A 27662-nucleotide genomic window follows, 5' to 3' on the forward strand; every position below is an offset into this window, starting at 1 on the left:
TGTGGTTCTTCTGTATACACTACAGAGATTCACTCCGTTAGACAAGAGGTGGGTTCACACATTTTTCCCCCCTGGATAATCCTGTACCAATTTTTTGGCTTTTGCTGAGATGGCCAAAGGGATGCCTTTAAACTTCCTAGATGGTCTTTGGTTGTACTGAGGAGACCTGCCTAGCCACAATCTCTTCAAAGAAATTTTGTGTGACTAAACACTCTGGGCTTTTGATCTTACTGAGATATTACAAAAGGCTGTACAGCTACAACCTTGGCTATTTCTCCAGAACATACTTTCCTGACCATGAATCACTTCATTTCTTTTGAAATTAAGATGGAATAAGAATTTTCCAAATCATAAAGTCTTGGGGTCTTTTCTGTTTAATAGTTCTTCCCTACGTTTATCTCTTACCTATCACATTTTACCATAAAAAAACAAGGCCACATTTTCAACACTTCGTTTACAAATTTCCTCAGCTAAATGTCCATATAAGGACTTGTACATCAATATTCGCAGCAGTATTGTTTTTAATATTTAGAATTTGGGGGAAAAACATGTCAATTCAGATAAAGGGGCAGCTCTTTCTGCCCACAGGTCCTGTCCCTGTGCTTTAATAGAACAACCATTTTGTACACACACACAAATAAGATAAAGGAATAAACTGCAGTATATCCATAGAGTGTAACTCAGCAATAAAGAGAATGAGCTATTTATACACACAATTCTGAAAATAATGTTGCATGAAAGGCAATGGACAGCAATAACTTCTAAGGTTCCACTTAAGATTCTAGAAAAGACAAATTTATCTATACTGAAAGTAAATCAATGGTTGCCTATGGAAGAGATGGGAAGTATTAAGAAAGGCACTGAGAGGGATTAGGAAGGGCCATGAGGTAACTTTAGGGGTGGCTATTTCCAATACAACGGCTGGGTGCTTTCTTATGTTTATACATATATTAAGGATTACAAATTGCACATTTTATATATGTGCAGTATATGGCCTGTTGACTACACCTCAATGAAACTATAAAATATGATTCCACTGCAACATCTGAGCCTCCCACTTCTACTGGAAAACCAGATGAGCATCAATATAGTGACTCTACCTTCTCCCTCCAAATGCCTTGTAAAAAGAACCTCTTCCCCAGCAGCAAGAAAAACTGGCAAGCAGTGAAAGCTATTTCCAAGTTGAGTCACCAGAAGCTCTGCTTGGTCACAAGATCTACATCCTTGGACCACAATGTCTATCCCAGCGTTCTTGCCCATGCAGCAAAGACACTAGGTATAGAGCCCAGGGAGGTACAGAAATTGATAAACTTTACATTCTTTGCTCTGCCACTGACCTTGGTCATAGAGTGACACAGCCCTGGAGAAGCTAAGAATTCCCATGCATCCCCATTTCATACAGCCATAGTGACAGGAACGTTTGTGGAGGTCTTTTTAAAAAGGGCACATCCACTCTCATTTGCTGCAGTCTCCCCAAACCCAATTACTCACACCCAGTGTTTCTGTACTAATTTTGTTTCCTCCCTGGGATGGTAAGTCTTGCAGCCAGACTTGGGTACCAGATCTGATTCTGGCCTTCGGGGCATATGCACTTGGTAGGCCCTCAGAAACAGCTTCCCCTCAACAGAGCTGTAAAATATGGTACATATGCTGGAAATAAGATACTCAATCCATGCTGCTCCCACACATATCGAAGGCTGTCACAATCTTCCTCAATACCATCCTCAGGGGGATGTCTGGGCCCTCAAATAACTCTGAAATCCAGATGAAATCAGGCCCATAAACCCCTGCACTCTCACCTAAGCAGCTGTTGTCAGCAACACCAGAACTGGACTAAGAATGGTTCTCTGCCAACCTCCTCTTCCATCTGAGGCACATGAAACTGGAGCCCCCCCACACACACTGTTTATTGCTTCAGTTTGGCAGGGCCTAAGAGTTTTCAAATCATTTCAAACAGTAAAAAGAAAGTCCAAGATTAACGATGGCTTAAATAATAAGAAGGTCTTTATTATCACAGACACCAGAGCAACATAAGTAGTAGTCCAGGTAGGGTGACTGGAGGCTGGAAAATCTGTCACAAGTACCACATGAGACCAATAATGTCCATGAAGAAAGTAAACCTTTTCTGTAAGCCAGAACACAGCTCAGATCCTCTTGGATGTACAGTAAGGTCCACACCTTTAATCAGTCAGTGGGGGAGGAAATGAGAAATCCCATTTAATTCAGGATTCTGGTAATTCCCTCCAGGGACTGGAGAGTACAAAGTTCTACCTTCCCTGAGGATATTATGGTAACTAAACTGGTAGAGATAAGATGGTTTCAGTCACAAGCACTGAGTGACAAATCTGTCAAGGACCTGTCTGAAAGTGCAACACAACCCACGAACACGTCCCTGTACCTGACATTCATAAGCTATCTCCCTGGCGTTAATGCTGATATACGAGGATCAACATCTGTTTGATGTCTTCCTCCCAAAGGATAATCACAGAGCTCCTCTCCCTATGAGTCCCGTTGCTACGTTGAAAGCCATCCTAAAGCCTTCCTGCAGTGTGAACTTTCTGGTGCCGAATGAGGTGGGAGCTTAAACTATAGGCTTTCCCACATTCATTGCACTCATATGGCCTTTCTCCAGTGTGAACTTTTTGGTGCCTAACAAGGTGGGATGTTCTGATGAAATCTTTCCCACATTTGCTGCACACAAATGGCCTTTCCCCCGTGTGAACTCTCTGGTGTGCAATAAAGTCAGAGCTTCGACTAAAGAATTTGCCACATTCGACGCACTCAAAAGGCCTTGCCTCAGTGTGAATTCTCTGGTGTTTAATGAGGGTGTATTTGTGGCCAAAGGATTTCCCACAATCACTGCAAACATACGGATTTTCTCCAGTATGGATACTCTCATGCTGAACAAGTGTGGATTTGTGTCTGAAGACTTTCCCACAATTGTTGCACTTGTAAGGCCTCGCTCCATTGTGAACTCTCTGGTGTACAATTAGGTTGGAGTGATGGCTAAAGTATTTTCCACATTCACTACACTTGTAAGGCATTTCTCCAGTGTGAATTCTTTTGTGCTGAGTAAGGTTGTCTTTGCGGCTAAAGGCTTTCCCACATTCTTTGCATTCATAAGGCCTTTCTCCGGTATGGATTCTCTGGTGCTGGATAAGGGTTGCTTTGCGGCTGAAGGCTTTCCCACATTCACTGCACTCGTAAGGCCTTTCTCCGGTATGGATTCTCTGGTGCTGGACGAGGGTGTCTTTGCGATTGAAGGCCTTACCACATTCGCTGCACCTGTAATGCATATGTCCACTGTGAGAGGCCTCCCCACTCTCGGTGCTCCTTGTCTTCTTCTTGCTGTGACTGGCCTTTTGCTGGTGACTGCCCAAACTGGCCTGGAAGTTCTGCTCCTCCTCACATGGAAAAGGCTTTTCTGACAGGTGAGGTTCTTCACAAACTCTATAGTTCTTCACAAACAAGGTCTTGCCTTTGTCTCTTCTTAAGGGTTTCTCTACATTGTACTGCTTCTGGTGCTGAAGAAAGTTTGCACTGAACCAGAATTGTCTCCCACATGCCCCACATTTGTAAGGTTTCAGTCCTTGGCGTGTTTCCTGGTGTTCATCCAGGTGCAAGATATCTTTCAAGATGGGGCCACATATGTCACAAGGGTGAGCCATCTGGGCTGATGAACCTGCCTTGGAAATACTATCATGTGACACTTCTACAGAAATGCTCTGCTCTGAAGGCGCCTCTTCATCCTCCACTGCACACCAACAACCTGAAGGCAGAAAAATGGTGTTGAAGTGCATGATGACTTTGGTGCGAAGGGGCAACCCCATCACAAACGTGTCTAGTATACCCAGGATTTAGTCCATGGGGGTGTTGGCAGGATGCAGATTTGGCATCAGGTTAAAGAAAAAGCTGCTGTGCAATACTGGGCCTCAAAGGGTGACAGAATGAGGAAGCCTTCACAGGGGACAAAGACACAAGGATGGGGTGTAGCTCAAGAGAGAACCTGCAGGCAGAATGTCCAATTTATTCCTCTGCAAATGATTTTTAGAAGGGCCTTGGCTACTGGTGAGGACTGTACAGAAATGTATGTCTAGGCCCAGAAAAATCTGATCTAAAATGAGCAAGTGGTATTCAAGAATCATTTAAGGATATATGTACATCTCAAGACACATTAGCATTGTCCAACACAGGAGAGCACTGCAGAAGGAGCAGTCGAGAGCACTGGTGAGTGGGCATGGACAGCCCTGGGTCGGAGGTCAGAACAGAAATGACAAGTGTGTAGAGTGTCCAGAACGAGGAGAAAAAGACAGAAATAGGTACGGTCTATAACCTAGGCACCAAACAGGAGTGGGACCAGGACAGGCTTCTGGTATTATTTGAACCCAGCCCTGACACTGTCACACCGCCCCAATCTCCCACTCACCAGGGCCTGTCCACGTCCCTCCTGCCATGGCTAGAGTCATGACCTCTCAGTCAGGCACTCAGAGTTCTTCCCCCTGCTAAGTTCAGGAACCATAAAGGATCTGGAAAAAACAAGTCACAGAGGAAAGACAGTGCAAGTAGGAAAGCAGTGGCCCAGAGCAGCCCACCCACAGGAGATTAAGACAACTAAATACTACAAAATGAACATCCGAAATGTCTTGCAGGATCAGCACACTGGACCCCACAGCAGTGACCATGATGGCAATTCATAACACAGGTAGGTCCAAGGAAATGCCAATTATAGGAAAGGGGCAGAGTCCAGAGTACAGAGGTATCATGAATGTAGGCATAGCCATACAGCCAGGGAAAGGGCAAGCAGGGTAGTCCACTGGGCTGACCACTAGACTCCTGACCCTCAAACCCTTCCTGGCAACACTTTGGGGCAACAGGGGCTGGGGAGCATAGGAGTAAAGGAGGCAATACAGAGCAGAGCCCCAACACCCAGAAAACCTATCTTAGTGAGGGGAAAAAAGCAGTGCCCATGGGCAGCTACAAGAGAATGGCAACCTCTGAGAGAAGAAAGAGTAGAGCACAGCCCAGAAAACTGGGGTATGTGGGGTCTTACCTGGGAAGACCGTAAGCACAAAGCATAGACAACACTGCGTTGTGACACACCTCTCTGGGCCTTATTAAGCAGCCCTCACTCCTCCCAAGTGAAATTCACAAACACATCCCTGAAAGTCACATGACCCTGTACAAAGTCAACAACTGAGCACAGGGGTAGCAGCTCTCCCCAGGACTCCTGGTCTACCCACCACACATACACTTTCCTCCCCAGCTCCCCAACTCAGACCAGATACCAGGCCCTTGTAACTGATGCCTACTCACTTTCCCCATTTCCTAGTGATCATTTTGTCCAGCCTAGAACAACAGGCAGGGGACAGAGAGACACTTCTGCCAGCTAGTTCCCCTGGCGTCTAGAGATCATGCCTCTCATACAAATTTGAGCTCAGAATTCTCCCTAAAGCCCCCAGGCTATGAATTCAGATTCCGTCTTCAAGACCATAGCTCCCTCCTGTCTATGGATACCCACAACACAGGTGTCTCCCACATGCAAATCTGCACATTGCATCCAGAGAATTCTTGGTTAATGCATCCAAGATCACATCTGGCTCCAGTCGATGGTCCCCACTGCCATCTAACTCTGAACCCACCTTTTAAATCCTCCCTTCCTGTCCCTAGTCCTTAATTCAACTTTAGCAATCCAGAATGAAATACAGATAACAGACAAACCCAACCCCTTCCCACTTTACTGTCATATACTAAGGATGCTATACTCTCAACAATCACGGGCTTAACATGTAATACTAAATTCTCATTCAAAGCCCACACCCACCATCCTTCTACCTCAAGCACAGTTACTCTGCCAGCTGACCCAATTTGTCCCTGAGCTCATCTACCAGCTTGACTGAAACTCCCCACATCCCACCAAAGGCCACCATGAACACCTGGGAAGCACACAGAGGATGGAAAGCACCTGCTTTGGCCTCACTTTCATCTCATCTCTAATACTACTCTACCCCAGCATCCATCTCGAGTCCAAACTCTCTGGAAGACTTCCCCACCTGCCAGGTCCTACTCTCTCCCTCCACCATGGACACTAACCTCCCTTTTTCTATCTCTTAGGTAACTCCTATCCCACTCTGCTGTGTTCAGACCCTAAATGGCACTGCCACTATGACATAAAGGTTCTCTCTATGAATCTAAGTAAGTAGTTCTACTCTAATCCATATACTGACTGCCACCTTGTGGACTTGAATCCCGCCTCTGAAATCCAAATCTGTGTGCACAGCTGTCTACCTGTACCTCCACTCAGATTCAACATGGTCAAAGCCTAAGTCTTGATATTACTTCTGAAAGTTACTCCCACCACCAACTTCACCATCTCAATTGAGGATTTCTTCCATCCTTATACTTTCTCAGGCCAAAAACTTTGAGAGCTATAGTCATCCCTGACTCTTCCTGTTCTTTCTCTCACCATCCACATCAGAAAATCTGGTTACCCCTACTTAAAGAAAAACAAAAAAAAGGACCAAAATCCAAGCATTCATCCCTCACTTCCAGAGCAACCAGTCTAGTCCAGCCATCACCTACAGTGCTCCTTCCTCACCCCAAAGTCCTTTTTTCACTATGCAGCCAGAGAAAGCCTGTTAAGACCACAGTCAGAGAAAGCCTGTTAAGACCACTCCCTCCTCTACTCCAAATCTTCCCTGGCTCCCACCACTTTCAAAACAGAAGCCCAGTTCCACAAGCTGCCATTCCAGAATTGAATCCTGTCCCCTTCTCTCTGATCACGCTAGACATAATGGAGACCTGAGGCTCCCTAAACACTCCTGCTTCAGCCTCAAGTGATGTTTTTGCACATGCTGGTTCTTGTGCCTGGGGCACTGTTCCACACTTCATCCCAGTGCACTCAATTCAAGGCAAAAGACCGTTAGTAACACCAGCATCCCCAAGCTCAATGGCAAGTAGAAGGGTACGTAAAGACTCCTAAGACACCACCATTTGCCCTACTGGGTTGCCAAATCATGGGCAAGTGGAGCGTGATGAATGAGGCCCTGCATACTCTGCACTCACCTATGCAGAGATCCTAAGTGCTTCTACCATCAAAGCAACCTGGCAGAAAGGAGGATCTGAGAGTGGCAGGTTACCAGAGTGGGGTATCATGGACTGAACTATTCCCTTAACTCCTGCCCTGCCCCTTGGTGAGGATGATTTCTTAATGTCTAATCTCAGATACTAAGACCTTAGTGTTGTCTCCTATCAGATGTGTGTCCATGAACAAAGATGTGTTGCAGTGTCCTCATCTGTAAAGCAGGGATAATAGTGGTACCCACCTAAAAGGGCTACTGTGTGTATCAGACTGGTAAGTACATGTCAAGGATCCTTGAATTAGCTTTTACTTCCCACAACCTTCACGTTTTTCCAAATGTTTTTGGAGCAAACGAAGGGATATGTTTTTATTTCAAATATGTTTTTAAGCTTTTAAGAAAATGTGATATTTTGGGGTGCCTGGGTAGCGCAGTCGTTAGGCGTCCGCCTTCGGCTCAGGGCGTGATCCCGGCATTTCGGGATCGAGTCCCACATCGGGCTCCTCCACTGGGAGCCTGCTTCTTCCTCTCCCACTCCCCCTGCTTGTGTTCCCTCTCTCACTGGCTGTCTATCTCTGTCAAATATATAAATTAAAAAAAAAATCTTAAAGAAAAAAAGAAAATGTGATATTTAAGACTCATCATAATCAAACCCTTAGAGGCAAGCACTTCAATGAATTACTAAGCATTATTAATATAAACTTATCATATCTATACATTTCAAATGTTTAACTGCTTGTGTGTATCTGCCAAGTGTGCATTAATCCTTTCACCAAACCAGCCAACCTGGCACATACTCATCTGAAGGCGAGCCTGCTGGCAGCCTTTCATTAGAGATGTTCATATTCTCTCTTTACCTAAGAGTTGGGGAACTGATGTACCAGGACCCTAGAATGGGCTGAGGCTGACTTTTCCTGTGTTCCACAGGCAGTGCCTTTGCTGAATCCACAGAGTGGCAAATCTATAGCACCTCACACCTGCTTCTGCATCTCAGGCCAGGTCCTTATACCCTACAGCCCCCTCCTCCTGCTGAGACCATGCTTCCTTCTGGAGGGAATGAAGGATGTCCACCCCTTCTTCCCTGCCCTCCAATCTCTCACCTTAAGGACTACATAAGATAAACACTTCCTTCATATTCTTCCCCCAAATCTGATCTCCAGGCTTCAACCTGAGGCCTCATCCCTCAGTGGTCTCCAACACAGCTCCCTCCCCAGAACTCCAGACCTGCATGGCCAGATGCCCGTGGGACACTTCCTCTGTGCAACAGCTTGGCTTTACCATGTCCAAAATGCAATTCCTGATTCCTTCAAAGGAGCTACCTGCTCCAACAGACCCATTCTCACTGAAGTTCATGGGGGAAAAAAGGAAACAAAACTGTTTACGCCCTTCACTCTCTACTTTACATACAGACATTATCTGACACAGCAAGAAATCCTTTAAAATCCCACTTCTTCACCTCCCACCTCCCCGCCACAGCTCTGGTCCAGACACAGCACTGCTGGAATCTGTTGCCTCCTCACCGGCCTCCTTGCCTCCACGCTCATCATCCCACCCTGCTGTAATCTATTCCCCCGAGCCACATCACACCACGTCATAGTCCTCCACGGCTCCCAGCCTCCTCGCCTCGAAGGTACGCAACTCACCCAGCCCTCCCATGCAGGGCTACCACTCGCCCTCTAGACTCACTGCCAATACGAGGACCCCGGTTTCCTGAATCCTCCCCGCTCAGTCGCACCTCCAAGCCTTTGCTCGTGCTAGTCGATCGGCCAGGAACACTCCGACGGCTCATCACACCGGCTGTTAGAAATTAAGATTCACCCCACAAACACCCCCGCGGCCCACAACACCGGACTGCAACGACTTCAACAGGCGCCCCTCATTCGGGGTTTCGTGATGCAGAGTGGAAGACCGAAACGCTTCAAAGTCTGGCAAACAAAGTACCCACCTACGCAGGATCCATCACCGCGATCGCCGCCATCACAATCTGGACCACACGGAGCCGTGGAGTCCCAGGTGGGGATCCACGCACCACCGTCGCTTGGCCCTGGCCAGGGAGCCTTCGCGGGCGCTGCGACCGCCAAGCCTCTCTGCAATGGGCACAGGGTCTCCTCCCGTGCCTTCCCGCTTTCGTCACTCTGAACCAAACCAGTGTTCCCAAAGCTCCGCTCCGAGGGTTCCACCAGGAGCGGACAAAATGTCCGCCGCGAGGAAGACGCCGGAAGTCCCGCCCAGACGTCTTCCCCGGGCTTTTAATAGCGCCGCCACCGCGCGGCGCAGAGATTTCTGGGTAATGTAGTGTCCCTGAGCAATCTGCCCTAGTGACTGGGGACTTGTCCCCGGCAGGGGTTAGGCAGCGTGGTCCCGCAAGGGACGCTGGGAAATGGTGCCTCAAGGCTCAAAGGACGGGGCGACGCTTCGGTCCTCTTAAAGAGCCCGCGCCCAGGTTCCGTGCGGTGTAGTCCGTTGGGGGTGGGTCCAAGAAGTGTTTGGAAACATTCTTGTAGAATGAGCACATCATGTGAAATATCATTTTGAGTCTACTCACAGTCCGCTCGTATTTCCTTGCTGGTTTTTAAATCCATGTAGATGGAAGCTTTAAATCGGTTTGGGGCGCTTTGGCTGGGACGGGGACCGGGGATCAGGGGTCAGGTCAGCGGACGGGGCCTAAGGAGGATGCCTTGGAGGGTTATGCAGCCGACGAAGGCACTTTCCTGTCGGTGGGGGCGCTGATGGAGGCCAATCCAGGTGCAGCGCCCTGTAATTCAAGTGATCCTTCTTAGCCCAAAGCTGAGATATATTGATTTCCCTCTAGGAATATGCCGCCTATCTGAAAAGGACCATTATAAATGCTTTTTGATGTGCCAGGACTGGTGGCAGTAAATGTGCAAAGGTGACCATATGAACCTGATGAGGGAACGGAAGGCAAGCTGAAGACAAAGCAGAAGCTGACACCCTGCAACACCCCCCCCCCCCCATGGGATGTATGTGACATTCCTCAGGCACTCCTGGCTGCCCTAAAGGACAAAGAAACAGTCCTTACTACCTATAGCCCATTGACAAGTCCTTGAAACAGGCCCGGTGACATTCCTCTAGGAACTCCGCTGCCTCGATGTTAATACTTTGCTAAGGGCAAAAGGCAGTCCTAGCCTGACCCCCTCCCCTCCCCCAAGATCCTGTAAGTCTACTTTAACGTATAAAAATTCCTTTGGAAACTTCCTTTATGTCTAACCCCCCAAGATATGTATTGGCAATCATCCCCCAAGCATATGGCCCACTGATATACATCTGAAGGGTCTCATGACTCAGGTTTTATTAGACAGTAATAAATGACCTTTTCCCAACAACAGTTAGCCCCCCTCAAGGTCCTGGAAACCTTGCTTCCAAAATTCCTTTGAGACTTATGCTATCCCTAACCCCCTCCCAGCTTGAGGGTATATAATGGGCCATCCCTCACAACCCTGGGGCAGCAGCTCTTTCTGCCCACGGGTCCTGTCCCCGTGCTTTAATAAACCACCATTTTGCACCAAAGACGCCTCAAGAATTCTTTCTTGGTCGTCGGCTCCGGACTCAACCCCACTGAACCTCACGTATATTCACCCGTACCTCATCAAACCCGGAAATAAAGACTTAGAGCATCAGGATCTCATTTCTTTGCTAAGAAGTGATTTTCACTTCACTTGCAATTACAGGGACAGTGTCTGAATTGGAAGTTGAGATTATTTTTGGTAAATGATGAAGAAGAGGAGAGGGAGAGTGAAGGGAGGGGAAAGAGGAGGAGGGAAGGAAAGGAAGCAAGGAAGGAGGGAGGAAAGAAAGGAAGGAGGGAAGGAAAGACGAAGGAAGGAAAGCAAAGAAGGAAGGAAAGAAAAAGAAAGGGAGGAAGGCAAGGAAGGAAAGGAAGAAAGAAACATTTATGAATTGTTTAAATTACTGAAAGCTATTAATAGAATTCTGTGGTTACGCACAGATATACTCAAATATGGCTCCGGGGGACATATGACAAGTGAAAAAGGTTAAGTGGTCAGCAAAAATTGAATTGGAGACATCAAAGTCTGAGAAGTGAGAGAATGAGGCTGAGCGTACGTGGGGGCTGAAACACTGACTATAGCAGGGTTCAGTCTCCAAAACGTAATTTCTTTCCACTCTTGAAAATGCTGAATATCTACTTTGAGGGAGAATTAAAACATTTAGACCCTCTCGGGTCCCCTCCCTCCTTGGGAGCTTTGTACTATCACTTAATAAACCTTGCTTTGCTGCCCACCAAAACCAAAACGAACAAAACAAAAAAGTGTTGCCGGAATGATGAAGATGAACAAGAATACTGTAATACCATGCCTATTCATGGCCCTAATAAACATTCATTGAACACCTACTGAATTTCAGGCAGTATCTTAAGTGCATGGAACAAATTTGAAAATAAGAGACAAAGACCCCAGCCATCAAGAAGCTTACACTCTACCGTATTCAACAAAGAGAGAGAAAGAAATACGAAATATATACTGAATTATGTGCAATATAAGAATGTGGTAGGTACAATAGAAAAGAGAAAAGATGAGGGCGCCAAGAAATGGGGTATGAGACGTAGTATTATATAACCAAGGGAGGCTGATTTGAGCCCATGTCTTAGTTTCTAAAGGTGACTTAGTGACAACATGGATAGGTCAATGCCAGTGAGAGAAAAGTTTAATGTCACCGTTTCCCTAGAAATGAAAGGCTTAGCATTACCACAAAAGGCCACAGAGGGAACACCAGGTTTTGTTTAGCCCGCAAAAGCAGGAGCCAAGGGAAGGCCTAGCCCTGAGACTTTATTGTGTTTTCTACAGGAAAGGCAAGGCAGGGCAGAGCAAACAGCTGAGAACTGGCTAATTTGATTAACTCCGGTGTGGGTTTTGGGTTATAGAGGTGGTCCCTAGTTGCCTGTATATGGCCCTCGGATGATTTAAGGCAGGCGATTTTCTTCAGGAAACACTTAAATGATTCAACATTCCTAGGTAATGGAACTCCCCATTTAAGGTAAGCCACTGGGTGCTTATATAAAACCTTGAGCCCATGAAAACTATTAATACAAGTTAGACTCCCTAAAGAAAACGTGCAGATTTTCAATTGGAGGACAATGGGCTAACGAAGAAAAAGAACAGCTCTTTCTATGAGACACAATGTTTCTCGAGTTTACTAGAAGCCGGAAATTTATCTCATTATGATTTATCTTTCATAACAAACAGGTTGCTTAAATATATTGGATTAAAATGATATTTAGATAATTTAGATACATGTTTTATTTTTATATACATTAAACTGTATTTTACATGAGATACTTTCAAAAATATGATAGAGGTGCCTGGGTGGCTTAGTCAGTTAAACGTCCAGCTTTTTATTTCAACTCAGGTCATGATCTCAGGGTCACGAGCTCAAGCCTCATATTGGGCTCTGCTCTGGGTGTGGAACCTGCTTAAGATTCTTTCTCTCTCTCCCAACCCCTCTCTCTAAAATAGAAAAAATATACATATAACAAGTAAAAATAATTTTAATACAATTTTAGTTATAGCATAATAGAAATACAGAATTGTACATTTAGCCACATATATATTTTTAATAATCAAACATTATATTTATGAAGTTAGTGATAATAAAAGTAAAGTGATTTTTTAAAAAGATTTTTATTTATTTGTCACAGAGAAAGTGAGCACAGCAGGGGGAGCAGCAAGCAGAGGAAGAAGCAGGCTCCCTGCTGAGCAAGGGGGGGGGGGATGTGGGACTTGATCCTAGGACCCTGGGATATCATGACCTGAGCTGAAGGCAGATACTTAACCACCTGAGCCACCCAGGCATCCCAAGTGATTATTTAAAGAAGGAAAATAAAAGTGAAATAAAAACGGAACTCTTTGAGAGTTTCCTTTAAGTAAAAACAACTGACAAAATTTTCTAAAAATTAATTTTATTTCATAAAGAATAACATTCAAGATCTATTAAAGAAAACCAGAGCTGAACAGCAGTTAAAGCAGTAAAACAGGTTTTAATCAGAAACTGTTGTAATAGTGGAAAAGAGATCTCAGTATAGAACTTGGCTCAATTCCAAATATAGCATGAACAACTAGGGGTTCATAGCCAAGAAGCAGTGTGGGGGTCAGTGGATGGAAAAGTACTAAGAGGAAACCTCAGGGGTGTGGGGGATTCTTGCTGAAAGCAGGCAAGTGTGATCAGTACCAACTGGGGGATAGTAGGATGAGCAATTTGATCAGATATCAAGGGTTGTCAGCTATTAAGCGGGGATGGATTCTGGCTAAACCAACTTAATAGGATTCTTGCTAAAACTGGGCAGTGCAAAGATGGGCACAGAAGTCCAAATGTTGAGGTCTAGTTGGGAATAGGATTCTGAGGAACCTGACTAAAGTTTGGTCAAGGAGAGACTCTCAGCTTTGACCCCTAAATATTACTAAATTGGAAGTGCATTATTTTACCACTTAGTTTTTAAATGAAAAGATACTGTAGACTAAGGTAAAAGAGTGCTAAACTATAACGCGTACTAAATTTTAATTATTTTTTATTTGTTTATCATAATTTTGATTATTTCACTGGACAAAGATTCTCAGAGATCCATGATCTTTCCTATGAAAGGTTTTGATCATTGACATGACCGCTAGAACCTGCCAGAAGATATCACCTACTTTCCGGCCTCGCCACCTTGTATACCACATACTCTTAGCTAAACATCATGAACTTCTTTTCATTCTTTGAAGTCCTCCTGTGTTGTACCAACTTAGGGTATCCCCAGTCATTTTCTTCTCCTTTGCAACACTTTTCACTCAATAGGCTTTAACAATGCAATAAATCTTTTGGATGTCACTTCAGAGTTTGAATCAACAGTGAGTTTCTGCTCCAGAACTCCTGAATACTGAAAATCTCCCCTGTGTCATTATCATTACTGCTGGATATTCTCCAATGAATAACTTATGCAATTTTAGAAATTCATTGTCATATTTACTCCATGTTCATTTTTGGCAATCATATAAGCGGTATGAGGCCAGGGTTATTTTTGCTGTTATTCCATACTGATCCCTATGTGATAATAGATCACCTGGCATAAAGTATGAGTGTTTTATGTGTAAACACACAAAAAAGTGATTAAATAATTAATTAATTAAATTACAGGATGCTCTATAGGGAACTTATTGTCCAGAGACCCTACTTGGAAAAATCATTTTCTTCCCAGAAAGCAGAGAAGAACGGAGAGGCACAGGTGTCACTGCCAAGGAGCACAAAGGGGCTGAATGTTGGGAAGCCAGAAGATGCCAGTGCACAGATATTCACCAACCAGTGGCTTGGGTTCACAATAAGTGTTACCCACAAAGACAAAGTGGAGGAGAGAAAATAAAATGAGATGAATATGCTCACCAGGACCTAATTCAGGATTAATCCAAAGAAAAGGAGTTACTTCTCTATTTTAAACACCATAATCTGAACATATAGTCTATATTAATACATACGTAAACAAGATAAGAACGAATTACTGCACTTATTGTAAGCAAAAAAAAAATAGTAATTTTTTTAGATTTGTTATTTATTTATTTTTGCGGGGGGGGGGGGACAGCGCACACAAGTGGAGAGGGGGGCAAAGGGAGAGGCAGACTCCCCACTGAGGAGGGAGCCTGATAGGGGACTGGATCCCAGGACCCTGGTATCATAGCTTGAGCCGAAGGCAGATGCTTAACCAACTGAGCCACCCAGGCACCCCCCAAAAATAGTATTTTGATACTGTAATTATATATGTTCATATACATAAGCACATACATATATAGTGTATTCACACCATTTTATTAAGAGGTATCAGATCTTCCTGAAGAAATGAATGAATCCACATCTGGGATAGAAGTTACAGAAAACTATCTCAGAACTCTCTACTGTATAAGAAAACAAAACAGCCCCCCCCACTACTAAGATTATGTAAACAGGATGCTAGCGTTGGAGTGCCTGGGTGGCTCAGTTGATTAAGCGTCTGCCTTCAGCTCGCTCAGGTCATGATCCCGGGATCTTGGGATGGAGCCCTGCATTGGGTTCCTGCTCAGCAGGAAATCTGCTTCTCCCCCTCCTCCTGCCCCTCCCCCTGCTCCTTCTCTCTCTCACTCACTCACTCTCTCTCTCTCAAACAAACAAATAAATAAATAAAATCTTTAAAAAGAAAAAAAAGAAGAATGCAAGAGTCGACAGGAAGGATGTCCAATGACAAAGTGTGGGACGCTTTCAGCATCAAATAGTAATTGTGACAAATTAAAACAAATAAACATGTTTTAAAGATGCATTTTTATCACTTTAAAAAAATGACTACATTTGGAGGACGATAGAAGACCAAATCAACACATTCTAGAAGTCCATTGAGCTATCCATTGTGCCACAGAGCCTGCCAAAATCAACACATTCTAAAAGGGAAAATAAAGAGAAAGGATTCAGATCTTTTCTGCTATCTAAACTTTCTCTTTTTGTAGAAGTTTCAACCTGATAACAAAAAGGGAAACAGAAGTGAAACAGCACCTAAATGGAGGAAATATTCATTAATGACTGTGGAATCCCATAGATGACAGGACCAGGATGAATGCCATAATGGATGGGTCCAGAGAGCAATACAAGGACCTATGCATTTTTGCTGGAGGGAAGATGGGGTAGGTTCACAGATGAAATGAGTGTGGTCTTGGGTGGTTTCTGTTGTAACCATGTGATGGGTTCATGTGGTTCATATCATTACCGACTTCTCTTTTGTAGATGTTTGAAAAGGTCTAGATTAAAGTTGGAAAGTATTTGTTGCAATAACTAACAAATACTGTTTGTTCTGTTTGCCGTAATTTTGTTCTTTTATTGTCTACAGCACCATACTTTATTTTGCATATTTACCCTGTCATTTTCAGATATGAGTTCATTGAAATCTATTTATATTACTCTTTTTCTTAGTGTTTTTCCTAAGTCAGCACCAACAATTTAAACGCCTTCATTAGGAGGAGAGGAAAGTGATAAAAGGAAAGCCAGCCATAGAGGTAGAGTTTGCAAAGTGAAACATACAAGACCCAACCAGGTGGGTGGGTGCTTCCCAGCTCTGACCAATTTTTAACTTGTATGGCCATATCAACAAACCCAGGTTGGTTTCTGCAATATTCTCAATTTTCATAAAAACACATTTCCAATTAAAACGCTACACGGGTAAGCAAAATATATCTATTGTTTACGAGTATCATCTGAGCTTCCAGTCATGGGCCTTGGCAATAAATACAGATGCAGTATATTAAGGAGATCCTACCTCGAGCACAACTTTTAAGTTTCCCAAAATTACTGGGTATTGGGTTTTTTTTTTTTGCCTTTCTTTTTTATTTTTGTTTTATAGTGGTTAAATATTATTACAATTTTTTCTGAAATAAGATCACAATGCTGTACACCACCATTTTTTGCTTAATATATTTCAGGCATAGTCTGTCAATAAGACAAAATATAATCCTGGATGTATTTCTGGAAATCACAAAATCACATGTATAACATTCAGAGAGGATGCAGGACCATAATGGCTAAATACAATTAATAAAATAAATTATTATTAATACTAGTAAGTGTTTAGAATATACACAAATGCTACATTTAAAAAAGTAATCATTTTCATTTTTCTCTCTCGAGACAGTGTTGTATTTAAAAATGTAAGCACATGGGGCGCCTGGGTGGCACAGTCGTTAAGCGTCTGCCTTCGGCTCAGGGTGTGATCCCAGCGTTCTGGGATCGAGTTCCACATCAGGCTCCTCTGCTGGGAGCCTGCTTCTTCCTCTCCCACTCCCCCTGCTTGTGTTCCCTCTCTCGCTGGCTGTTTCTCTCTGTCAAATTAATAAATAAAATCTTAAAAAAAAATAAAAAAATAAAAATGTAAGCACAAAATGTTATGAAAGATATGCTTATTTATATAATTTGATAATAAAATTATAGAAATGTGGAAGAAACACTGAAAGAAAATGCATGAATTTTTTAAAAAGATCTAAATAAAGCAGAGATAAGCCATGGTCCCAAATGGGGCACTTTAACATTAACAAATGAATCCATAAAATGAATAAATGTATGCTTAAACAACCTAACTTATAACCAAATAATAATGTACACAAGTTTCCTGTGCTAGTGAAAAAGAAGAAAAACAAATTAAATTGTTTATTTTTTAAAGGATTTTATTTTAAAGATTTTATTTTTTTAAATTTATTATGTTATGTTAGTCACCATACAGTACATCATTGGTTTTTGATGTAGTGTTCCATGATTCATTGTTTGCATATAACACCCAGTGCTCCATGCAATACGTGCCCTCCTTAATACCCATCACCGGGCTAGCCTGTCCCCCCACCTCCCCAAAGATTTTATATTTATTTTTTATTTTTTTTATTTTTATTTTTTTTAAGATTTTTATTTATTTATTTATTCGACAGAGACAGAGACAGCCAGCGAGAAAGGGAACACAAGCAGGGGGAGCGGGAGAGGAAGAAGCAGGCTCATAGCAGAGGAGCCTGACGTGGGGCTCGATCCCATAACGCCAGGATCACGCCCTGAGCCGAAGGCAGACGCTTAACCGCTGTGCCACCCAGGCACCCCAAAGATTTTATTTTTAAGTAATTTCCACCCAACATGGGGCTCAAACTCACAACTCTGAGATCAATAGTAGCATGCTCTTTCAACTCAGCCAGCCAGGCATCCCAAATGAAATTGTTTAATGAGAGGGTTAATTCTCTTGGTTATTGAAAAAAATGCAATTACAGCTTGGTTTTAGTCAATAGCCAGAGAGTAAAATCAAGGTTATGAACAGATTGTAAACAGAGCTATAAAATGTTGCAAAGTATTTGACACGTAGGGAGGTAGGCAGACAAATATAGATAAAATTGGATAAGTCTTTTTGTATATAAAATAGATGAAGATTTACAGGTATGAAAAATAGGAGAAACTTAGTGTGAGTAAAAATGAATTTAAAGATCAGTTGGAAAAGAAAAGTTTGATACATATAATTAAAATATTTCCATACTTATTTGAAAAAATAAAGTTAAATTTCTTTTTTTTTTTTTTTAAGATTTTATTTATTTAGTTGACAGAGACAGCCAGCGAGAGAGGGAACACAAGCAGGGGGAGTGGGAGAGGAAGAAGCAGGCTCACAGCAGAGGAGCCTGATGTGGGGCTCGATCTCGCAACGCCAGGATCACGCCCTGAGCCGAAGGCAGACGCTTAACGACTGTGCCACCCAGGCGCCCCAATAAAGTTAAATTTCTTAAAAATAAAAACATGTATAAATACAAAAATCTAGATCTAACAGGCAAACTATATAGGAGTGTGTACATATATTTTAAAAATAATGCCTTCTGATAAATACTTAGTAAGCAATCCATAAAATAGAATCCTACAACAATTTAAACTTTTGGAACATGTGAGAATGTACAATTTATATAAGATGAAAGGCATGAGGGGCGCCTGGGTGGCTCAGTCTGTTGAGCGTCTGCCTTTGCCTCAGGTTATACTCTCAGGGTCCTGGGATCGAGCCCTGCATCAGGCTCCTTGCTTAGCAGGGAGCCTGCTTCTCCCTCTCCCTCTGCCTACCGTTCCCCCTGCTTGTGCTCTCTCTCTCTCAGATAAATAAATAAAATCTTTTAAAAAAAGATGAAAGGCATGACAAAATTAAATATAAAGATGAAGCACAAAATAATAGAAAATATTTTACATAAGAACAATGGAAAGGAGAGGCAGTCAATCATATTCTAGATGCCCACTCTAATCAATGAGATAAATGATCATGTATTTTCTAACATTGAAAGTTATATAAATAAGCATTTCTTAAAAATTTTTAAAATGTTTTTTCTTAGAAATCATCCAAATGCATAGTAAATATAAAAGGATATAACATTTATATGTAAAAATACACTCATTTGCCAAATATTTAATTTACGTTCACATCTTCACTTTACATAATCATATTATAATCTCCTATAACCTCACCTAGATAAATATAAATATAAAATGAATTAATTATGGTTTCTCAGTTTGAAAATTTTTATAATGGTATAAGAATAGGATCTTTCTATATTTATAAAATATTATTATTAGGTAGAAATGTTCAGTTCCATTATCCACATTTAATTAAATAGCAATTCTTTGTAACCTTCTAAATTTTAGATGTTTTCCAGAGAATTAAATTAGGATTCATCAAACAAGAGCTGTCTTCATTTTTGCAATAGTATTTCAGTTGTTTACATTAATAGGCAATAAGTTATCAAATTAAAATAAATTATGTAACTGACATTAAAGTTTGGGAAACATTGGAATCTTTGTGAAGTACAGATTAGTTAAAAGTAAATGCTAATGAATCAAAACATTTCTGGAAAGATACGCAATAACTGATAAATCATAAACCCAGTGACTATGAGCTTAGGGAAGCGGGAGAGTGAAGAAGAAAAGAACATTTGTTTTATGCATATAAGTTTGTTAAAATATTTCTTGGGAAAAAGGTAGAAGGTTTACAACACCAATTGAAAAATTTAGGAACCCACAGGTGAAGTTAAATAAAATACATATTAGAAGTTGATTAACAAGTCCAAATAAGAGAAAGAGATAGGAGGATTGCCCTTGAATCATAATTATAATAAAGATTAATTTATAATAAATCATAAAAATGAATTTTAATAATTACATATTTTAATTGAGCAGGAGTGAGAAGAACAATGTTTGGGTAAATAATGTAGTACAAACGTTGTGAATACTGGTCCCACATGTTCTTTAAGAAACACAGAGATTCGTGTACAAATAAAGCCCCATCTTATGTCTTTTTTTTAAAAAAGATTTTATTTATTTATTTGTCAGAGAGAGTGCACAAGCAGGGGGACTTACTCCCCCATTTACAACACACACACACACACACACACACACACACACACGCGCGCAGTGAATCACTCACCTGTCATCAGACAATAGGTCTATACTTAGAAGTTAGGAGCTAAGCATGCTCTTACACGTCTAGAGGATGAAGATTTGAGTTCAGTGTATTTACTTAGGAAGAAGACTCCAGATGCAGCATAGTAGTGAAGACAGAGGTTAAATATCAGGCACCCCTGGGACAGGAAGATGAGGACTGGACATTTCAGGAACCCCTGGAAAATATGCCTCCTACCTGTATTTATCAGGGCTCATAATGCAACCTCAGGAGAAACAAGATCATAAAATTTCCACACAGTATTTATTAGGTTTTCTTTTTTTCTTTTTCTTTTTTAATTCCAGTATAATTAGCATACAGTGCTATATTAGTGCCAGGTGTATTGGGTTTTCTAGTAAATATTCTATTCTGTGTCTTGCCTAGAGAGAAAGTCTATATACCAAATTACATTTCTTTGGGGGGACAGTGGCTGTCATGGTCACAGAGCACAAATGAAAAGGGGGCATTTTATCCTCAGGATAAAGGTTTGGGCCACCATGAGGTCAGCCCCTTGATGGGAAGTAATTATCATCTCATCTGTAACTCTACTGACCAAGCCTGTATACAGACTTGAGATGATCTCAGAAGAACGTTTGAGAAGGGTTTAAACTGCTGTATGCTGTAATAAGTACTAATTACTTTATCCAGAGAGAACTGAAGACGGGAGCAGCTAGGGCAAGGCATAAATGTAGTGCCTGAAAGGGCCAGATGAAATCGGCAGGGAAGGTGAGGGCAGCGAGGTCTACGCAGGGGGAGAAGGAAGCCGAGAACAAGGCAGGCCTGTGTTTGTGGCCAACCTGAGGGTTGCATCTCCCAACTAGGACTACTTCTCATTTCTGAGAACCAGGAGCAATAACCACCTTGAAGACGAGAGTAATGAGGGGGAAATGAGAAGGAACTGCCCGAGTGTTAGAGATGAACCTGGAGACAAGTGGAGAAACCTTTAGGCACTGTTTCAGTCAACTCTATAAAGCACCTAACGTATCACCCATTATTCTCAATGTATGAGAAGGATCACGGAAGCAAGCCAGAAAACCAGCACCAGGGGCGCCTGGGTGGCTCAGTCGTTAAGCGTCTGCCTTCGGCTCAGGGCGTGATCCCCGCGTTCTGGGATCGAGCCCCACATCAGGCTCCTTTGCTGAGAGCCTGCTTCTTCCTCTCCCACTCCCCCTGCCTGTGTTCCCTCTCTCGCTGGCTGTCTCTCTCTCTCTGTCAAATAAATAAATAAAATCTTTAAAAAAGAAAAAGAAAACCAGCACCAAACCAGTTAGGGGCGGGGCACCTGAGTGGCTCAGTCAGTTAAGAGTCTGCGTTTTGCTCAGGTCACCACCCCAGGGTTATTGGATCAAGCCCCGCATAGGGCTCCCTGCTCAGCGGGGAGCATGATTCTCCCTCTGCCTGCTGCTCCCCCTTCTTGTGCTTTCTGTCAAATAAATAAAATCTCTAAAAGAAAAAACAAAACAAAACAGGGAAAGAGTAGGGCACGGTGGGGCTAGGATGAGATACTAAGTAGGGTGGTAAGGGGAGGCCTTTCTGTGAAGCAAGAGTTGAAAAGAGATGAGGGGGGAGGCTCCAGTGGGTAGTTGGGGAGGTGAGATCAAAGAAGAAGAAACAGACAGCAGTTGTGTTTCAGCAAAGCCGGCAGCCAGTGCACAGGGAACCAGAAGAGTTGAAGGAGCTTGTCAGAGAAAAGGTTAGAGAGGCAATATGCGGCTGAGTCCAGTGAGGCTCCCAGGACTATGCAAGGATTTTGCCTTTTCTCAGAAAAGCTGGGAAACGTTGCAAGGTTTTAACCGAAAGATCGACATTTTCTGACTCCTATATTGACAAAATAACGTTGACTGGTGAGTTGAAGAGTTAACCATTTTTTTCTGTCTTCACTTCTGCACGTCAATTAGTTGTATGGTAGGATTTCAGGGAAAGGAGATTTTCAAGTCTTTTCCTTTTATGTTTTTTTAAAGATTTTATTTATTTGAGAGCGAGCACAAGCAGGGGGAGCAGCAGGCAAAGGGAGGGGGAGAAGCAAGCTCCCTGGGAGCCCAATGTAGGGCTCCATCCCAGGACCCTGGGATCATGACCTGAGTTGAAGGCAGACGCTTAACCAAGTGAGCCACCCAGGCACCCCATGTCTGTTCCTTTCAGAGCTAAAAGGAGATATCTGCACTCTGTCCCTGTTTCATGGCAGGCTGCCCCCTACTGCACGCGGGCTTCCACCTACACGTCCTACAGGACTGCTGTCCCCATGGTCAGCAAAAGTTTATGGTCACTAAATGCAATGGTCACTTCCAGGTCTTTGAAAAGTAGCCACTCTAGTAACTTTGGATGCTTTTAGGCTCTTTCGTTTCTTGAAATCAAATCTATACTCTCCCAGTCTTTCTTTTCCTTCCTATCTATCCACAGCTTGTTTTCTGGTTCTTTTGTAAGATGTTATTTCTCTGCCTGCATCATGAATAAGGATGCTTCTCTGAGGTCTGAAGAATCGTTAATATTAATAATACATTCGGAAGAAACCTTATCATGGAAGCACACAGTTCACTTATACTATCTCCTTGGGTTGCACTATCTTCTGACCCAGATCTCACTATTTACTGCCCCCCTCCGGGGAGACTGTCAGTCTCCACAGATCACAGGAAAGTCTCTCTCACTAATGTTTTCCCCCTGCTTCTTGGGAGAACGTTATTAATCACTATTATGTCTGCTAATTGATACAGGAGACAGAAGGCTTTTCATAGTTATACTCAACTGCCCAAGCAGGCACTGTCATTACTGCACCAGGTGACTGGATAATTTGAGGTGAGATCAGATAATTTTAGATTATGTCTTAGGGTTCTGCTGATTCCCCACCACGCATCCTCTGATTGTGGTGACTGTCACCACAGGTCCGGCCTCCTGCAAAAAGACATTTTGGATGATTCTCTGTACACCAGTCTGAGCACATGAGCCCCAAAGAACAGGGCTCTGTATTGGAATAACAAATGAAGTGTAACGTCTGCAAAGGAACTCTGCTTGTCAGGGTTGGGACCCGTATTGACCGAAGCTTCCACATAAAGAGGAGAGACATTTTCTAAGTCATGAGCTAGACTTCTGAAGATAGCCTGCAGCCAGAAAACCCCACGCCCATCTCTGATTCGGCTTTAATTTCAGTTGGTGTGATCAGTGCTGCAGTTGTTAGTGCAGAACATGGCAACGAAGGGATCTGATTTTCGAGTTACTTCTAGTTACTAGATGGTAATTCTGTAGTTAGCTTCAGACTGTACTTTTAGGATCAGCAGGAGTCATACTATTGTTATCTCCATGTGTGGGATGAGGGATGATACAAGATTTGATAAGTTCTCAGATCATGGGCACCCGCTATGGACTTGAGTGACAACTGTCGGAATGTGGACACTTTATTGCTTTAACTTTGAACCCTGGTTGTGATTAAAGAACACAGTGATAGACAACAACCGTGGTCCTTAAAAAAAGTTCTCCTGGAGAATGGAAAGCAGTCTGAAACAGAAAGGTGATTTCGTGAGGACATGTTTCAGAGACCAAAAACATCCAGTGTCTTCAGCAAGTACACGGTCCTATTACTTGTGATCTGTTTTTCTGGTTCTCACAACTTTTTTTTTTTTTTTTTTAGATTTCATCCATTTATTTGACAGAGAGAGAACACAACCAGGGGGAGGAGCAGAGGGAGCAGCAGACCCCCTGCTGAGCAGGGAGCCTGATGTGGGGCCCGATCCCAGGACCCCGATATCATGACCTGAGCTGAAGGCAGATGCTTAACCCACTGAGTCATCCAGGTGCCCCTGATTATATCATTTAAATTCACAAGTTCCCTTTCCAGGTTCCTGCTTTCACTTTCCACGTTTTTAGATGCATGTGGCCTAGGAGAGATTAAAAGTGTGGACAGAGGGGCGCCTGCGTGGCTCAGTCGTTAAGCGTCTGCCTTCGGCTCAGGGCGTGATCCCAGGGTCCTGGGATCGAGTCCTACATCAGGCTCCTCCCCTGGGAGCCTGCTTCTTCCTCTGCCACTCCCCCTGCTTGTGTTCCCTCTCTCGCTGGCTGTCTCTGTCAAATAAATAAATAAAATCTTAAAAAAAAAAAATTGTGGACAGAGGACAGCGGAGCAGGAAGGAAAGCATCACTTGACCACCACGAGCTACTATTTGTGTTCTGGGGTTGAACATTCCTGGATTTTAAGTAATAAGCACCAACATTACACATCTGTTCAACAGATATTCATTGCTTATTTGAAATTTGTCAGCCACTTTTCTAGGCACCCGAGATACTCTAGGGAACAAACTACGAAATTCCTCCTTAAACTTACATTTTAGTGAAGACAATAAATGGAAAATATAATCAGGAAATTATATGTTCTAAATTGGGAAGTACTATAGAAATATACATACTTACAGACATATTCACATATCATTCCAGTGGGGCTGCACCCGAGGAAGCTTCTGGTGTGGAAGAGACACCTCTGAAGGCACTTTTCTGGTGAGTCCTCAGGTGGCGGTGGTAGGTAGATGACTGCCGGTAGCTTCTATGGCAGAGGGAACATTCATACGGCTTCTCTCCCGTGTGGATTCTCTCATGTGCCAGAAGGTTGCTTTTGTGGCTGAAGGATTTTTCACACGTGCTGCACGTGAAAGGCTTCTCTTCTGCATGAATCTTCTGATGCACGTGCAGGTCTGATGCTTGGAAGAAGCCTCTGTTACACTCAGCACAAGTAAATGTCCTCTCGTTATTGTGTCTTCTCTGATGGGCTTTTAGCTGAGAGAAATACCTAAAGATCTTGGGACACTTTTCACATTGGTATGAGTTTTGGGCTTCACAGCATCTTTCTTGGTGTCCCCCACGTGTGGAGTTCCCCTCAGCTCTCTGGTGGGTAGGAACAGGCTCAGGGGTGACCTGGATTGACTGAGAGAGAAACGCTGGTCCCCCCTCCACAAGGACATCTTGATACGAGGGTCCTTTCAGGGACCTTTCCTGGGACCCGGACATGCCTAGACCTGCTTTTCTGGAGCTGAGCGGATTCTTCAAAGAAACACTGTCCTCTTCTGGCCTGGGCCAGTCCTCTTCCCGGATAATGAGCAGGGAAGGTATTTCATTGCCTTGACTAGTAATACTGTCATTTACGTGATAAATGTTGTCACCGTTTTCTTTATCTCCTGTGGGGGATGGAGTGACTCAGTGAAGTTGTACCCAAGGAGGAGTCCACACACAACATCCCTCTGGTACCTCGGCTTACCCCACTCACCTTGTCCTGTTTCCAGGGAAGTATCTTGGGGAGTCCAGGAGGGCATCTCCATATCTGTTCCTGTTGGGGATCCTACTGACAGCTGTTTTGTTAGATGGACAATGACTTCTTTTAAGGGCATATTCTCAGAAAAGAGGGCTTCCCGTCCCTGCATGCGGACATGGACCTGTTATAAAAAAACAAACAATGATCACTGTTAATATATTCTTCATTAATGTGTCTTTCCTAATGGAAAAAGATGAACAGGGCCTGGGTGGCTCAGCTAGTTAAGCTTCTGCCTTTTGCTCAGGTCATGAACCCAGGGTCCTGGCATCAAGTCCCACATCAGGCTCCTTGCTCGGAGGGGAGTCTGCTTCTCTCTCTCCCTCTCCATCTCCCTCTCCCCCTCCCTCCTGCTCAGGCTGTCTCTCCCCCTCAAATACATAAAATCTTGTTTTATTTTTTTTTAGTTTTATTTTTTTTAAAAGATTTTATTTATTTATTTGACAGAGAGACAGCCAGTGACAGAGGGAACACAAGCAGGGGGAGTAGGAGAGGAAGAAGCAGGCTCCCAGCAGAGGAGCCTGATGTGGGGCTCGATCCCAGAACGCTGGGATCACGCCCTGAACCGAAGGCCGACGCTTAAGGACTGCGCTACCCAGGCGCCCCTAAAATCTTGTTTAAAAAAAAAAAAAGATGAATACTGAAGTTTTCTGAGGGAAGATCCAGGCACTTCTCTTCATCCTTGAGGTTTTGCCCAACCGACAACTTTTCAGTGACTTCTTCCACCATCTCTCCAATGAAACTCAATGAAATAAATTAATATGTTGGTTCCTATATTATGTCCCACTGAAAGAATGACTGTTAACACTTTTTATTTTTGCTCACTTAGGTAGCTAAAGATTCCCCTTGGTGAGGAAGAGTGTGATCTCACAAATAACTATGTCTACAATAACTTCGTTCTCTACTTCCAGCTATCTCCTACTGACTACTTATTCCTTACTCTTTTTGGCCCCTCTCTCCAGGGATAAAAGAACCTTCTACTCACTAAATCAGGTGGCTTCAGAGAACTATCACTCAGATCTTCCATGAATTTCTCCAGGTTTCTGCCACTGGATTCCCATTTCTTCTTCAAAGTCGACCGACCACTGCAGTGCCTGTTGATCATAAACTGTTCCAGGACGACTTGAAAAATAATTTCATCCTTGCTGTGTTTTTCTGGCTGTAGCCACGAGTAAAATGATTTACAGAGTCTCTGCAGTTCCTGCTTTGCACGTGAGTTGTTGCCATTTTGAAATAAGCTGTGCTGAGCATCCTGGAACTCAGAAATCTCCTCTGCCTTTTGGAGAGCAGGTCCTTGGCTGGGTTTAAAGTCTTTATTTTTTGACCCAGGGTCATCCATGGATAGTTCACACAGAAATGAATCTATTCTTAGTAATAATAATCAGAGACTCAACCTCCTGAATTCAGTTTGTGAAGTCCTGTGTTTCTGAAGATCTGTTTCAAAACAAAATCAGGACATCTATAAATAATACTGGATGTGTTTTCTGATCTTATTTTACTAGTCAGTTAACAGTCAAATGTTGCATAGTGTTGATAGTGGTGGGTGCTTAAAAACTACAAGCTACGGGCACCTGGGTGGCTCTGGTGGTTAAGCGTCTGCCTTTGGCTCAGGTCATGATTCAGGGTCCTGGGATCGAGTCCCACGTTGGGGCTCTCTGCTCAGCGGGGAGTCTGCTTCTCCCTCTCACTCACCCTCTGTGCTTCCCCCTCAATCTCTCTCTCTCTCAACTAAATAAATAAAATCTTAAAAAAAAAACCCTGTAAGCTATAAGTACAAAAGATACATATTTAATTATATCACTGGAGTAATTTAAAAAACAAAAAGAAACTATAAATTTCAGGCCCCTATTACTCCATTGGTGAATTTTATGAGACATTTAAGAAAGAAATAATGTTAGTCTTACACAAGAACATTAAAAAGACACTTCTCTTTTAGTTAATGAGGCCAATTAATCAACCTTACTGATAATAAACCTTACTAGTAACATTAAAGAAACACTACTAGGCAGTAATTCTCATGAGCATAGATGCAAAAATCCTTAATATCTGAAAACAAAACTCAGTCATATATAAGGAAAATAACAGATCACAAATAGGTGGATTTTATCTTCTACATACAATTTGGGTTAAATCTCAAAAAGCAATGTAATTTACCACATTATTGAATTTCAAGAATATGCTATCATCTTAGTAGTAGATACATTAAATAAGCTTAATAAAAGTCAGTACTCAATCCCGAGAAAGATATTTAGTAAACTAGGAGTAGAAAGGAGCTTCCATTGTGTGATAAGGCATTTACAAAATGACTATAGAAAAAATTCTTAATAGTTTTGCCCTTGAC

General features: G+C 42.9%; 3 protein-coding genes and 1 long non-coding RNA gene across 4 annotated transcripts in view; 1 reads left to right on the forward strand and 3 right to left on the reverse strand.

The window, feature by feature from the left end:
• The window catches only part of LOC113247980 (zinc finger protein 211), a 40068-nt gene extending 30959 nt beyond the window's left edge, over positions 1–9109 (reverse strand). Inside the window, exon 1 of the mRNA XM_057313934.1 lies at positions 9022–9109. The gene's annotated coding sequence lies outside the window, so the exon portion shown is untranslated. The remainder of the gene's footprint in view (positions 1–9021) is intronic.
• ZNF134 (zinc finger protein 134) lies at positions 1987–9127 on the reverse strand. The gene is made up of 3 exons (XM_057313949.1): positions 9022–9127; positions 4427–4526; positions 1987–3769 (listed from the first exon to the last, which is right to left on the reverse strand). The coding sequence occupies exons 2-3, from the start codon at positions 4464–4466 to the stop codon at positions 2532–2534; spliced, it is 1278 nt and encodes a 425-aa protein (XP_057169932.1). The 5' UTR covers positions 4467–4526; positions 9022–9127; the 3' UTR covers positions 1987–2531.
• Positions 9128–9274: 147 nt separating this feature from the next.
• Positions 9275–10604, forward strand: LOC130544090 (uncharacterized). The gene is made up of 2 exons (XR_008960053.1): positions 9275–9363; positions 9889–10604. It is a non-coding gene; the product is annotated as an uncharacterized LOC130544090 (long non-coding RNA).
• A 9702-nt stretch (positions 10605–20306) lies between these two features.
• Positions 20307–26755, reverse strand: LOC113247990 (zinc finger and SCAN domain-containing protein 4-like). The gene is made up of 3 exons (XM_048224123.2): positions 26307–26755; positions 25280–25445; positions 20307–25190 (listed from the first exon to the last, which is right to left on the reverse strand). Exons 1-3 carry the CDS (start codon positions 26658–26660, stop codon positions 24448–24450), a joined length of 1263 nt encoding a protein of 420 aa, XP_048080080.2. The 5' UTR covers positions 26661–26755; the 3' UTR covers positions 20307–24447.
• Positions 26756–27662: the final 907 nt, after the last annotated feature.

This window comes from Ursus arctos, unplaced genomic scaffold (assembly GCF_023065955.2).
Source record: "Ursus arctos isolate Adak ecotype North America unplaced genomic scaffold, UrsArc2.0 scaffold_19, whole genome shotgun sequence".
NCBI lineage: Eukaryota > Metazoa > Chordata > Mammalia > Carnivora > Ursidae > Ursus > Ursus arctos.